This window comes from Phyllosticta capitalensis (assembly GCF_038381095.1).
Source record: "Phyllosticta capitalensis strain CBS 128856 chromosome Unknown BKA78scaffold_10, whole genome shotgun sequence".
Lineage (NCBI taxonomy): Eukaryota > Fungi > Ascomycota > Dothideomycetes > Botryosphaeriales > Phyllostictaceae > Phyllosticta > Phyllosticta capitalensis.
Window position 1 is genome coordinate 1,420,429 of NW_027117448.1, and position 13,204 is coordinate 1,433,632.

The 13,204-nt window shown below is 53.9% G+C and overlaps 3 protein-coding genes and 2 non-coding genes across 5 annotated transcripts; all 5 read left to right on the forward strand.

Annotated features, from left to right (window-relative positions):
• Window positions 1-742: 742 nt before the first annotated feature.
• Window positions 743-1,198, forward strand: BKA78DRAFT_33826 (uncharacterized protein). Its single transcript, XM_066890263.1, has one exon. The coding sequence runs from the start codon at window positions 801-803 to the stop codon at window positions 1,110-1,112; it is 312 nt and encodes a 103-aa protein (XP_066740679.1). The 5' UTR covers window positions 743-800; the 3' UTR covers window positions 1,113-1,198.
• Window positions 1,199-2,468: 1,270 nt separating this feature from the next.
• BKA78DRAFT_256650 (G protein-coupled glucose receptor regulating Gpa2-domain-containing protein) lies at window positions 2,469-3,481 on the forward strand (the record flags this gene model as incomplete). The annotated part of the gene is made up of 2 exons (XM_066885107.1): window positions 2,469-3,056; window positions 3,104-3,481. Coding segments are annotated over 2 exons (966 nt in total), but the record flags the coding sequence as incomplete, so codon positions are not given.
• A 3,400-nt stretch (window positions 3,482-6,881) lies between these two features.
• Window positions 6,882-8,903, forward strand: BKA78DRAFT_360935 (uncharacterized protein). Its single transcript, XM_066892432.1, has 2 exons — window positions 6,882-7,632; window positions 7,679-8,903. Exons 1-2 carry the CDS (start codon window positions 7,099-7,101, stop codon window positions 8,510-8,512), a joined length of 1,368 nt encoding a protein of 455 aa, XP_066740681.1. The 5' UTR covers window positions 6,882-7,098; the 3' UTR covers window positions 8,513-8,903.
• A 1,255-nt stretch (window positions 8,904-10,158) lies between these two features.
• On the forward strand, window positions 10,159-10,245 carry BKA78DRAFT_t159. The gene has a single exon. It is a non-coding gene; the product is annotated as a tRNA-Pro (tRNA).
• A 774-nt stretch (window positions 10,246-11,019) lies between these two features.
• On the forward strand, window positions 11,020-11,161 carry BKA78DRAFT_t160. Its single transcript has one exon. It is a non-coding gene; the product is annotated as a tRNA-Pro (tRNA).
• Window positions 11,162-13,204: the final 2,043 nt, after the last annotated feature.

Genomic DNA, 13,204 nt, shown 5'->3' on the forward strand with positions numbered 1-13,204 from the left:
GGCAGAGATGGGTGGGTGCGCTCTGATGTGACGACACCGTTGTCGGCCTCAAAGATCAGAGGCGGCGTGGTCTGTAGGCTCAAGGCTGCCAAATTCCACTCCAGTGGTGAGTAATACGATTACGGAAAACTCATCTTGGGCGCAGCTGAGCTCCGCTTTGGCTTCACGTTGATTGCATGGTGGACATTGTTTTCTTGTCGTTTGGCTGCAGACGAAAAGACTCGAGGTGGAGCAGGCTTGATTGGGCTTCAACGCGTCATCCCCTGTTGCGACAAAACAACATCAAAGGGGGCTCCTCATTTCGGGCTCAGGTTGCAGGAGGATGCAGGCCGATTCATTGGGGGAAAGAGGTCCGTAGAAATGGATGTCGAGTTACCAGCCACAAGGGATGAGGTTGTGGCGGTTGCCACCATACCGAGAGCGGAGACGGACTCCCAGAGGCCGAGCCCGACGCCGTCCCCGCCCGCCGTCAACAACACGGCACGCAACAAATTTCAAAATCCAACATCATCAGTACCATGAATGCGCAATCATCGGCGGAAAAGGGCCGCTGGCACAAGCGCTGCGCAGAGACAGCCTTCGAGTCATGTGTCACATCACCATCACGTACTTCACATCAACACGATACCCCTTTTGACTCGTCCGCCACCACCGGGACCATCGGCCAGAGCAAAGCTTTCGATAGCCCCGAGCTTTGAGCAGACCGACTTCCGCACAGTGGAGCTGATACGAAGCAAGACGAGAGACTCTCAAGCCAAAAATCGACCGCAATTGTAGCTGATTTCGCTTCTTGAGATGCAATGCGTGTTTGCGTCCGACTCGCGTGCGTCAAGTTTGGCGTGGGTGGGCCAAGCCTTTCTTTTTTTTCTCTCTTGCTTTTCTCCCCCGTTCCGCGGCTTAACGAAGCGAAGAAAATCATTGCAGATTTGAGCATGGAGCAGACTTCGGGGGACGCGGTTTCTGAGCAAAAGAGCGGGGACATGTGGTTTGCCGAACGCTGCGATGTGGGAGCACTCAAGCACTTCAAGGCAGGGGCCCCCGACCTCCGCCCTTTCCTCCATCTTGACTCGCCCTCATGCGGCGCAGCACCAGTCTCTGCCCACAGCGGGTGACGAAAGCACGCAAGCCCGTGATGACTCCTTGTAACCATGAAGCAAGCAGATTTTCTGCATCTTCTAGGTACCGGCCTAGGAGCTTGAATGGTCCCTGGCTCCCTAGAGTCTGCCCAGCCGTACAGAGGCCTGGGAATTGGTAATTTCTTTCGTCACCCGCTGTGTACCCCTGATGATCTTCACTAGTATTATGCTGCCCTCTTGCTTCAGTCATCTGCCGTTGGTTTGCAATCCTTGGGCTCGTCAATCTTCGCCTTTGTACTAATCAACCTTGGCAGAACCTCGCGGAGCGCCCGAAAGCTTCAACTTTTCTCGTGGAGATTCTGGCTGCTCTGGCCAAGGCTTGCCAAAAGCTTCTCTCAGCCCAAGTCTTGTGCATCAGGGTCTCTGATATTTGTCAATTCCAATTGATCTGCCTCGCCCTCTGGCCCCGCGCGGCCTCGATGCCACTTTTGGTCAACGAAACGGCCTTGTATCAACATGCCCCTCTGTCGCCTTGCCACCAATCGGCGCCCAGCTTAAACGTTGGTCAATCCAATTTGCAAGTCCATGAATGGAAGCGCGCATCGATCAACAGGTTTGACGGGCCGATTATTCAGCGAACCGTCCATCTGGCACGATTCATTCCCGGTTCTTTCTTGCAACTCCACGAAAAAGCGCCCCCATAACTTCGTCATTTTGCGGAGACTGCTACGCCGCACTCATGCATCGATGATATGGAGTCAGTCGTTCAACTCGAAGCCTACAAAGGACCACGATCTCCAGGCATCCTGCTACAAGAGGCACGCGCCAAACGGCTAATCCCTTGCTCTCCCTGTTGCTTGGTTTGATCTGCCCCACGCTCCTCCCGTCGGCCCCCGGCAGTCGCTGGCCTGCAGACGCACTGATGCTGTTGGCTGCTCTCGACTGTTGCATCTGGAACCATGGGGGACGCGTGCTGTAGTGTTACCCCGAAGATCAAGCCCACTGCCAATCCTAGCCCTTTTTCAACCACCTTGTTCCCTGCTTTTAATGAGGGCCTACCCTTCAAGACACGGCCTCCTTGCGCTGCCGAATCTTGCAAGGCTTGTTTTCACCTCCTCTCCATTCTTCCACTATCGGATAGTGCCCAGATATCCATCATCCGCCCACGTGGGAGGTTCGTCAAGTCCGTCCGTCGATCGTGCAGATCCAATACGTTTCTAAACTCTTATTCAGGAAGATCTTGCAGTGTTGGGCTTAGAGTTGGTTGAGAAGTGGTGACGAGAGCAGAAAATATCCGACATGCGGCCAAGGTGCTCTGTCCAGGAGCTTTAAACCGCCGAGACCACCTTTCCAACCCTCTGGTCCCCTGGGGACTCCGCGAAACCACCAAAAATGCTCCCCCACGAGACTCTGCCTTTAGACAGAGGGACCTCGCCCTCGAACCTGCTTCTACCACGTGCTTCGCCGTCGTATGCTCCCTACCCAGCCAGCCTCGACCCGCTACCGGATGAATTGAGACGCACACTCTGGCCGATCGGCGTCCTCGCTGTCCTTTCTGTAATCGCTTGTTCGGGTCTTCTTGGCTGGATCACGTACCGGCTTCTCGTCTGGCGGCGGCACTACCACACCTACGTCGGCTACAACCAATATGTCCTGCTCATCTACAACCTCTTGCTCGCGGATCTGCAACAAGCCGTTTCGTTCGCCATTTCATTCCATTGGATTGAGGACGACCGGATACTGGCGCCCTCGTCAGCGTGCAATGCGCAAGCATGGCTAGTGCAGATCGGCGACGTTTCGAGCGGCATGTTTGTCCTTGCAATTGCATTGCATACATTTTGGGGCCTCGTCAAAGGCCGGCAGCTGGCGTACCGGACGTTCATTTGCACCACCATTTCCATCTGGGTCGCTGCCGTTCTGCTGTCGATTTTGGGCCCGATACTTCACGGATCCAAGTACTTTACTGCAGCCGGAGCATGGGTGAGTGGAATTGAGCACCAATCCGTATATTCGCTGACGCATTGTAGTGCTGGGTATCGACCGACTACGAAACAGAGCGACTTTGGCTGCACTACATCTGGATCTTCACCATTGAATTCGGCACCGTCTTGATATACATCATCATCTTCATCTATCTTCGCCGGCAATTGGCCGCCGTCCTCAATTCCGGCTCCGGTACCGCCACGCACCATCGCATCAACCGTGCCGCCCGGTACATGCTCATCTATCCCATCACCTACGTCCTCCTCACCCTTCCCCTCGCCGCCGGCCGCATGGCCGCCATGACGGGCCACGACCTCCCAATTACCTACTTTGCCATTTCAGGCATGCTGATGACGAGCTGCGGCTGGATCGACGTCTTTCTATACACGCTGACACGCCGCGTCCTCGTATCGGCCGAACTCGACCCACGCAAGACGGGCTCACAACGGGGGCCATACGGGTCAGGCTGGGAAATCGCATCATTTGACAAGCAAGTCGGCAACAAGCTGGGCGACAACATCGTCACAATCACAGGTGGCCGTGACGCGCGCTCACCACGCGAATCCGTCCTCCGGGCATTCGAAAGTCTCGAGGAAATGGGCCGCGGTGGCAGCACCAGCGCAGCGGCCAAAGAACGCGGCGACGTGTATGGCGAGGGCCACCGAGGGACGCGAGGCAAGAGCTTACGGATAAGTCACAATCCGCACGCCAACCGACAAAGCCACAGTCGACAACGGTCGCACGAGTCGAGCTGCGGCGATGATAGCGATCGCGAGGGCGCCCTCACGCCGCAGGACAGCACCGACGGCATCGTGTCCCACGACAGCCTTTCCCGCAACAACGAGAACGACCGCAGCCTGGCCGGGCTGGGCGGCGTGCGCGCCGAGACCAAGGTGTCGGTGACGGTCGAGCGCGTCGAGCCGGCACCGATGCACCAACGCCTCTCGCGGAACACGCTGCGCGGAGTCACGGGCGACGGGGCATTCTTGGAGAGCGGCGGCAGCAGTGAAAGAGCTAGTCTGGAAACGTCGACAGCGCGACGAGAGAGAGCAAGCACTTCTGTCAAGCGCGAGGAAGAGAAGAAGGTTGGTTTCAATTTTGGTTTGGAGTGAGCAAGAAAGAGGTTGCTTGATGGATTTGACGAATGATGTTTGTTGGAGTCCCAAAAAATACGCATGCACCTGGTACTCGACGCACAGTACTGCTTCGACGTATATACCGTTTTTTCTTTGTTACTTTGTTGGTGTTGCGGCGTGGCAGCGTCAGTCAGCCAGCGATGGGTCTCTCTTTCAACGGGCACGGCGTGGCATGGCATTGCTGAAAATGATATCTCTTGAGGGGATCTCTAGTCTCATCGTTCGAGGGGGCCGTGCAACATGTTGATATGGATGAAGGAACGATGGTTATGGAAATGGCGTTTGTACAAATAGGCAAGCAAGACTAGTATGTATAGTGTCTATTAGAATATACCCAAGACTGTGAGGGTTGGTACATAGCTAAGGTCGTGGTAACACGATTGTCTCCTAAATCTTTGCGCTGAAAACGTTCGAATGCTCCCTAGAACCTTGTGAGAGAACTATTGCTACGCACCCGAGGCAATTGAACACTCCCCGAACGCGGATTGTTTCCAGGCAAGTCGGTTGGTTGCTCCTCTTGTGCACTCTCGAACCGCCTGGAAGTACTGACACGCCTCCTTCCTATTTTGGCACTGAGGCACAGCTGGTGCATGAATCAGTTGAAATATCTTTAGGGAGACTCTACAACATGTGGCACGGCTCTCTGTCGAGTCCAGACCGACATAGTGGTGCAGGGACCGACAAACAGTGGAAGAGTAATTTGCAAAGACTGCATATTGAACGACTCATGGGTGCAAACCACGCCGCAACAAAGCTCAGAGACAGCGCCCTGTGTAGACAGGAGCCCGACCAGAGTGGAGTCGTGAACAGCAAAGTCAAACCCACGGCTCGAGGCGAGGCGGTGATCGACGAGCAACTCCAGCAGCAGCGAAATTGATGGCGGGCATTTCCGCACAGCGGACACTGACCAGTCCGGCCAGTCTGCCAAGCAGGCAAGTCTCCATTCAGATCGTATCGAGAATCCAAGAGTCCTCGCTTTCACCGCATTCCAATAAAGAAAAAGGCAAATCGAGGTAAGGTGTTGATCAATGCAAGCAACCGCCACGTGGGAGCATATTCTTAGCCAGGAAACCGGCTCGGCATGACATCCGATACCAGATCTCGCGTTGCACGCGGCAAAGTGAGTTTGTTTTGGCATCGAGATTGAGCAGCTGCATACAGCAGCCGACGAGTGGAAGTGGAGTCGCTGCGGTCAGCACGCCGCAGGCTAACACCCGAGGACGCGGAATTCTGGATAACTGCTGGGCTGAGGACGCGTCTTCTCCAGAAACGACGGTTGTCGGGAGAAAATTGCCTCGGAGCGGCCCGCTCTACAGTCAGCTGGAAGGACTAGGTACGATTCAGGCTTGGTAGTAATCCGCAAAAGTCATGGTACTCCCCCTCTCCATGTTGCAATAGCTTGAATGTTCCCTGGCCACACGTGGTGTGAGACAGAAAAAGTCCCCTCTCAATAGTCGCGCTCTCTATCATGCGCCTTGACTCTTGCTACCAATCCCTAGGTTGCCATGTCTCAGTCTGGGCTGTAGCTCGGGGCATGGGCCGGAGTCAAGTCGAGAGCTCCTGCCATCCTCGGAAATGTCGATTTGTCCATGACTCGTCTGGCAGCTGGTTGTTTCCGGTCTCATGCGATCCACTCTCTTGTTGGACATTGCGAATGCTCACAAGAGGATCAATTTTTCTCTTGTCTCTCCCTGGGATGTGGCGGTGGTCGCTGTAGGATTACATACCTCGCTGTTGGATAAGCCAAGACAAGTGTCATTATACTTGCTTTCAACAATGATCGGCTTGGACATGACAGCTTGACCTGCATTCAAATGCGCGCTTAAAGCGGTGTGCTTCGTGCTCGTTCTACGAGGTCCATATGCTTTGGAGTGAAACAGTGGAAGCACAGGTAGCCTGGTGGAGCCTCTCCGAGCCTGGCATCTTCACTGGCTGAGGTTGGACCTCAACGTGCCCTATGTATGTAGCGGAATAATCAGCGAGGCTCGTGTGGAGAACGGTCTGGTGTTGCGTTGTTTTCGGCACTCGGGTTAATTGGACCACTGCTCGCTTCATCGCCGTCGACAGCAGGTGAGGAAGGTCCAAGAAGTTGTACGTAGGTAGTCTCAAAAGTGGAGTCAGTACTCAGAGCGGAGTGCAGAGAAGGCTTGAGTGCCAAGGGAGGTGGAAAAGTTCTCCCGACGGAGTCGCGCAGCGGAACTGCTCGCTTCCGCCCTAGGCGGAAAAAGAACGTCACCTCTCCCGCTACCCCTCCATCTTACAACTCTCTTCTATTGCATCAACAACCACGCGGCTGCGCATCATCAGAAGCATGAAAGGGCAAGAAATCCCCGGAATCAGACGATGGCCAAGTCTGCGCATCGTTACGAGTCGGCTCGAAGGCCGTTGCTTTTGCCTCACATGTGGTGTTTACGCCGAAAGTTTAAAGTCAACCCTTTTGAGCAATCGAAGCGCAGCGCCAAACGCGAAGAACCTGAGAACGACACCACCGACCCGCAATTGTGACTACCGTTCAAGGGGCCTTGCCTGCTCCTCGTCCCATGGCGTCTCGCCAAGTTCTCGTGTTGTTGCTTCGTGAGCTTGGTCGAGACATGCTCCTCTTCACGATTTCATACGCCCAGCCGGCTCTGTCCGCATTGTGACACACACATGTGCCACATAGGTATAGCGAGGAAGCTTCCATCTTCGCAGGGACGCCGTTACAGCCCAAACTTGAGGAGACGCTTAACCTTGCGTTTGCTTCCGGGAACATGTTTGCAGTAAACACCTCGTGCGGTGTCAGTACATTTCTAGAATGACTCGGGCCCATCCGTCCCTTCTTGAAGTATCTGGGCAAACATTCGTTCCTTTTCTTAGTCCTTGTCGACCCCGATTCCATCTCCCACAGTTGGGACTCGACGATCATGTCCAAAGACGGCAATCTGGCTGCGACCCTTCACGATGCAGACACGCTATCGCCGCTCCCAAAGACCCTCACGCATGGCCTTCCGGTAGTGGGCTCATTTGCACTGCTGTCGCTCGTTGCTTCCAGCTCATTATTCCTCATTCTCTTCTACCAACTCTTTCTCAAATGGCGAAAAAAGCCGAAAGGAGTTCAGTTGCAACTCTATTACCTTATTCTCAACCTGTTATTCGCCGACATACAGCAGTCTCTCTGCTTCGTTCTCAACCTCAGATGGGCCGCGCTCGACAAGATTGATGTTGGCAGCACCGAATGTTGGGCGCAGGCGTGGTTCGGTTCAGTTGGGGATTTGGCGAGTGGTGTGTGGTCCTTCACGATTGGCGTCCATACATTTGTGTCGCTTGCCCTAAATCACAAGATCAGCCCGACTGTGTTTGTCTGCTGGGCCATCATCAACTGGACGTTTGTTTACATTACGTCTCTGATTCCCATTGCAATGCATCCGCATAACCTCTACGTCCGCGCTGGGGCCTGGGTAAGGAGAACTCCCTACACTCCGTCCCTAGACTGACATTTTGTAGTGCTGGATCAATCCGAAGTTTGAGGGGCTCCGGCTATACTCGCATTATTTCTACATTATGCTGGCCGAATTTGGCTGTGTCGTGCTCTACGCGGCGCTCTTTCTCACGCTACACTTTCGCATCAAAAGGGGCCATTTCCTCTCGCACACGGTACAGCACCTTAAGCGCGTCTCTCGCCTTATGATTGTCTATCCCGCCGTCTATGTGGTGTGCACTCTTCCACTGGTGTACGCCCGCGTCGCCAGTTTCCGGGGCCATCCTGTCGGCCTCACCCATTTCTGCGTTGGTGGAGCCATGATTACCAGTAATGGCTGGATCGATGTGCTCGTCTACTTTCTGACGCGTCGCGTTTTACTTTTTGGCGACCTTCCCGAAATCAGAACGCAGGCCCAGGCCGCGGAGCAGGCCATCGACACATTTCACACGACTTTTCCATTGGCGAGGAACAAGAACCGACTCGGGACTGTCACCACGATCGAAGCGACTCGACATTGCTCCCTCTTCAACCAGAATAGTCGCGTCGGCCTTGGCGGACTGCAATTCTCAACCATGCGAACAAAGGAGAGCTTGGAGCTGTTCTTTACGCGTTCCAAACCGCAAGAGAGTCCAGTCATGACACAGCTACATCACAAAGGCAGCAAGGACTCGTTGTCTGTGAAGCTAGAGACAACAGTCACAGTGCACAGCGAGCCGGCTGATTCGGCAACAAGACGCATCATCCGGGAAAGACCGCCATCGCTAGCTACCGATGTGGAAAGAGATGCCGAAAGAGGAGACACTCTTGTTGAAGGCGAGGAGAAAGATGTGCTTGACCACGTTGAGACCAAATTATAGCGACGCCTGCGTCCCGCAACTTCGACACCCACAATCATTTCCTTGGTACCATTCTTTTCATGTCCATTTCTTGTCCATGTAAGGTCTGGGCTTGTTGGTTTCTGCGGCATGCACAGAAGCCGCAGAACACGCGTAGAGTTCATGCGCATTAATGTCGGATGTATGGGAAGCATTCAAGCTTTTGGGGGAGCATCTGATTTTCCGCAAAGAAGAGTATCCAATCACCAACTCGCGCACTATCGCATTGCGTTTGCCATGGCTTTCTGCACCAGCTTCAGAAATGGCATGCGACGCAAACCCAACTTAGATTTTTCTAGCATTTTGTAAACAAGAGTATAGAGCATGTTGATAAGAATTCCTTAGCCACTTGCGATCAATTGAGCGGCTGACCCTTGAGTTGGCCAAGGTGACCCAATTGTCGTTCCCGCACCTCTCTCAACCTTCTAGAATCTTTCGGAAGCCTTGACCCCTCACCACCGACCCTTCATTCCCAACACCGCAAGAAACCTACGCGACGCCGTCTCACAATCGCGGTTCCCAGAAAGCCAGAAGACGGCCTCGAGACGGGACACCATCGCTCCCGCCCTGCACCCCTCTCCCACATCTCATCCTCTCATCCAACGAACCCCAGTCGACGAGACAGAAAACCACGCGAGCACGGCTGCAGCCATCCACCTTAACCGCGCTGCTTAGGTGCTACTCCGGCGCGGCCGTCCCCACCCAGCGTTCGCGCTGTCCCGCTTTTTGCCTCCTGCTCGTGTCGGATGTCCCGAAAGTGAACCACGTTGGTGGGTGCGGTTCGATGCGGGGCGCGGAGTGCACTGCGTGTGCTGGGCAAGCGCGCGGAAGACTGCGCGACGAGACGGGAACATTGGGGCTTGGCTTCAGTTGCGGAATTGCTGCGATGAAGCGTTCCGCTGTGGCTTGCGAGGGTGTGTTGAGGAGTGCGGGCAGCACTCGTGCTCTGGAGAGCGGATTTAGAAGGACGTGTCCACTGGAGCGAGGCCTAGTAGCAGAAGTCGTGGCACCACACAACTACGACTGCTCCCTGTGACTCTGGTAAAAAGACTTTGCAGAATCTAGGAGTAAGTGTCTAAGGCGCTCGAATACTCCCTAGATGCATACATTTTAACATAGAAATTTGAGCGTTGATCGCGTCGACGTAGTTGAGGAAGGCGAGTCGGGAGCAGTCGAGCTTGCGTAAAGTTTTGGCAACTACCAGTCGAATACTCACCGGATGCTGCACCAATGAACCAGAAACAAAGTTGCCGGTATTTGGAATCGATGTTATCGTCAGATGAAGGTCTCTTAGGCGCTAGAACAAAAGTAGGATGTCACAATGGTTGTAGTTTAGCTGTCTGAAAATCAGGACCGAGAAAAAAAAGTTGATGTACGGAAGTCGAGGAGAAGCATAGAGCACGTCGACAGTTTAATAGACCCAACAATAAGTTTTGCAAACAAAAAAACATGGAATGAAAAGGTCTCATATTTCCACACAGCTTACACTCCAGTTTGGACTGCCCTCGGTCAGCTGTGGTCGAAAAATCGGAGTTCTATTGAGCTGGTTTAGTCAGTTGCGTCACTGTGGTTGCCTGACCTTTGTTGTGCAGCATATAATGTTAAAAGACTGCATTATCCTCATCAATGGCTCAATGGTCTAGAGGTATGATTCTCGCTTTGGGTTACAACAGCTCGATTGCGAGAGGCCCCGCGTTCGAATCGCGGTTGAGCCCTTTCTTTTGCACTTTTTTTGGCCCCTCCGAATACCGTGCAACGCCAAAACACTTTTGCGGCATGTGTAGAGCAGACAAAACGAGCTTGGGAAGAAAAAAGGTGCGGTGACTTGCGACATTAATTGATATCTCATTTTATAGTCGCCAGGGGAAAGGGCAACAGCAGGTGAGAAAGGATATTGAACCTTGGCTCAGCTTCACGTCGTCGTCGTCGCACCATCAGAAGCAAGCGCTTGAATGCTCCCTGTGACTACCCATCAACAGAGAAATTCTCTCTATGTTGAAGGCATCAAGCACTTGAGAACTCCACGTCTCCACGTGTTTTAATTTGGCGACAGAGATCTTGATTCGCAATTGCTTTCGTCACCCACTGTGAGAGGTTCTCTATTCGTCGAGATTTCGGTCAAAGGGTGTCTAGAGCTTGGATGCTGGGAGCTGGCCTCTCTCAGAATGCGCGGAATCCTCTGATAGCCTTGCAGTTTTCAATTTTGCGAGTATCAATCGACGAACACAAGCCTAGCTACCGAAACACTTACTCTACCCCTTGCCCGTCCTCAGCGTGTGTACACATGGCTACCCACATCACCCACGCGCATAAAGGAGAGGCCACACAAACCACACCTGGAGAGAAATGAGGCAAGCCGCCGATGGCGTCCACATGACCACATTCACCAACCACCGCGTCTCCATTTCCCGCCCCCTCCCAACCAACCCCCTGACGCCGCCAGCACCCCAAAAACCAACTCCTCAAATCCAATCAAGCAAGCAACCAACGGCTTCGTGGTCTAGTGGTATGATTGTCGCTTCGGGTCCTTCCCGCGTATTCTACTGCCTTCGCTCCCTTATAAAAGAGCCGGTGGATGGATGCAATACGCCCAAATGTGACAGGCCCCGCGTTCGAATCGCGGCGGAGCCCGGTTTTCTTTTTGGATGGCGGTCTCACGCGCCGGGGGAAGTGTGTGTTGTTTGCTGGGGATTCGTGTCTTTTTTACGTGGTGGGGGCGGGAGGGGAGGGAGGGGGTGGGGTCAGGGGCGGCGCGGCGCGGCGGAGTGGAGTGGAGACGCGGTGGACGGGGGAGCCGAGGCTGCAGCCGGATCTCTTCCATTCTTTGCGCAGCGTCGGTATTTTTTGGACGGAGAGACAGGTGCAAGCGCGCATCAGGAGAGAAGGGAGAGGCGCACCACAGCGCAACCAAAGTGAAAGGAACGGGCGAGGAAGGGGGCATGAATGTGTTGAGCGCTAGTTTGAGCGCTTCGAATTTTTTGTGCAGGGAGAACGGAAGACGCGAGAATGCATCATGCTCAACAGACTCCTGAATACCTCAATGGCGCGTGGCTCAGATGCCTCAACTCAACGAAGGACGTACGCACGCACGCAAGCAAGGGTCGAAACGACAACGCGTGGTGTCGTTACGCAATGCGGCGGCGCCGTCGCAATCGGACGAAGTTTGTTTGGCGAGTGAACACCAAACTCTACTCCCAGCCGGCCGTAGTGGTTTCTTTGAATCGGCATTCGGCAACCGTGGGTGGACGACTCGATAGCAACTGGCGAGGCGTAAGAGCAATGGGCTGGGCGAAGCGAGCGAGGCTGGTTGGATTGGCGTGGTCTAGCATCGCAACTCTCACTCCAGCGCTAGCCAGCCAGCCAGCCATCTCGTCCGCCTCGAAACCATTACTCCGTAGACATGGAACAAATCACCCACATTAACGACCTTGACACCTGCGACTAGCGAGCAGAAATGTGTTTCTCATCGACGCTGTGTGGGACGTTGTGGAGAAAGAGCAACGGAATGAAGAGGATGAGCATGAGGACCAGTGCTGCTCAATTGGAGGCTTGGTGGACATGCGTTGGAGACAGCTTGAATGGGCCATGTCCTACAGCAAGATCTCCAAAGACCTCCGTCCATGGATGAAGGAAAGCATTGAGCCGTCCACCAACGCACGGACCCGACAAAACTACCCCCGAACGACAAAACTGCCCCCAAAACTGCGACGTTCAAAGTTGCAAAGTCGACCAATCAGATTGCCAGGATCTGTGGCACGACACGACAGCCAGCCAATCAAGAACGGCCATGAACCACTCGACCATGCACGCTTTCAGTAATTAGATGTATATTGTCGAGATTGAGTAGTACAGGTAGCGAGCTCGAAGCTACTGCCACGACGAGAAGATGTAAGCTGTGCTTGATTACTCCTTGTTTGCCTCCTACAGCCTCGTACGTTGTGTTTTTCGCTCCCGTTCTACCAACTTGGACCGGGTACCTGGGGACGAACTCCTCGCCTCCTTCTATACCTTGTTTCTGCATCTCTCTCCTTCTGTCTCCAAGCAGTAAAATCCCCAACATCACCACTACGTCCAAAGTAAGACATGAGCCAGTGAAAACAACCATATCTACTAAGGCACAGTTGGATGCTCCTTGTACGCACGCCCCCTAGACCTTTAAGCTCCCACACAACCACCTTGTCTACCACCCCATTACGCCTTCAATCCCAACATCAAAACCGCGACGTCTGAAGTTATCAAGCAACTAGCAACACTACTCCAACCCAACTAAAAAAGGAGCTCCCAAACAATAGAGGCGCTTAGTAGGCACAGGGGGTCGCAAAAGAAACGGCAACCAGGGGGAAGACTAATGGTGAACGTCCGAAGGACCGAGCTGGCGAGATGAAGCCCCCAAAGATTTGTCTTAAACTGATGGGAAGACGAAGGCGAGATGAAGCACTCAAAGATTTGTCCTGGACTAATGGGAAGATGAAGGCGAGATGAAGCCCTCAAAGACATGTCTTGGACTGATGGGAAGACGGAGGCGAGGTGGCGGGCGCAATCAACGGCACCGCTGCGCTCAGGCGATATTTAGCGAGGAAGTCGAGATGGCGTGTGTATAGGGAGTCATCGAACACCTTGCTACTTAGGCGAACACTTGAATGTTTGAGCTTGTGAAAAAGATGGCTTCAGGGA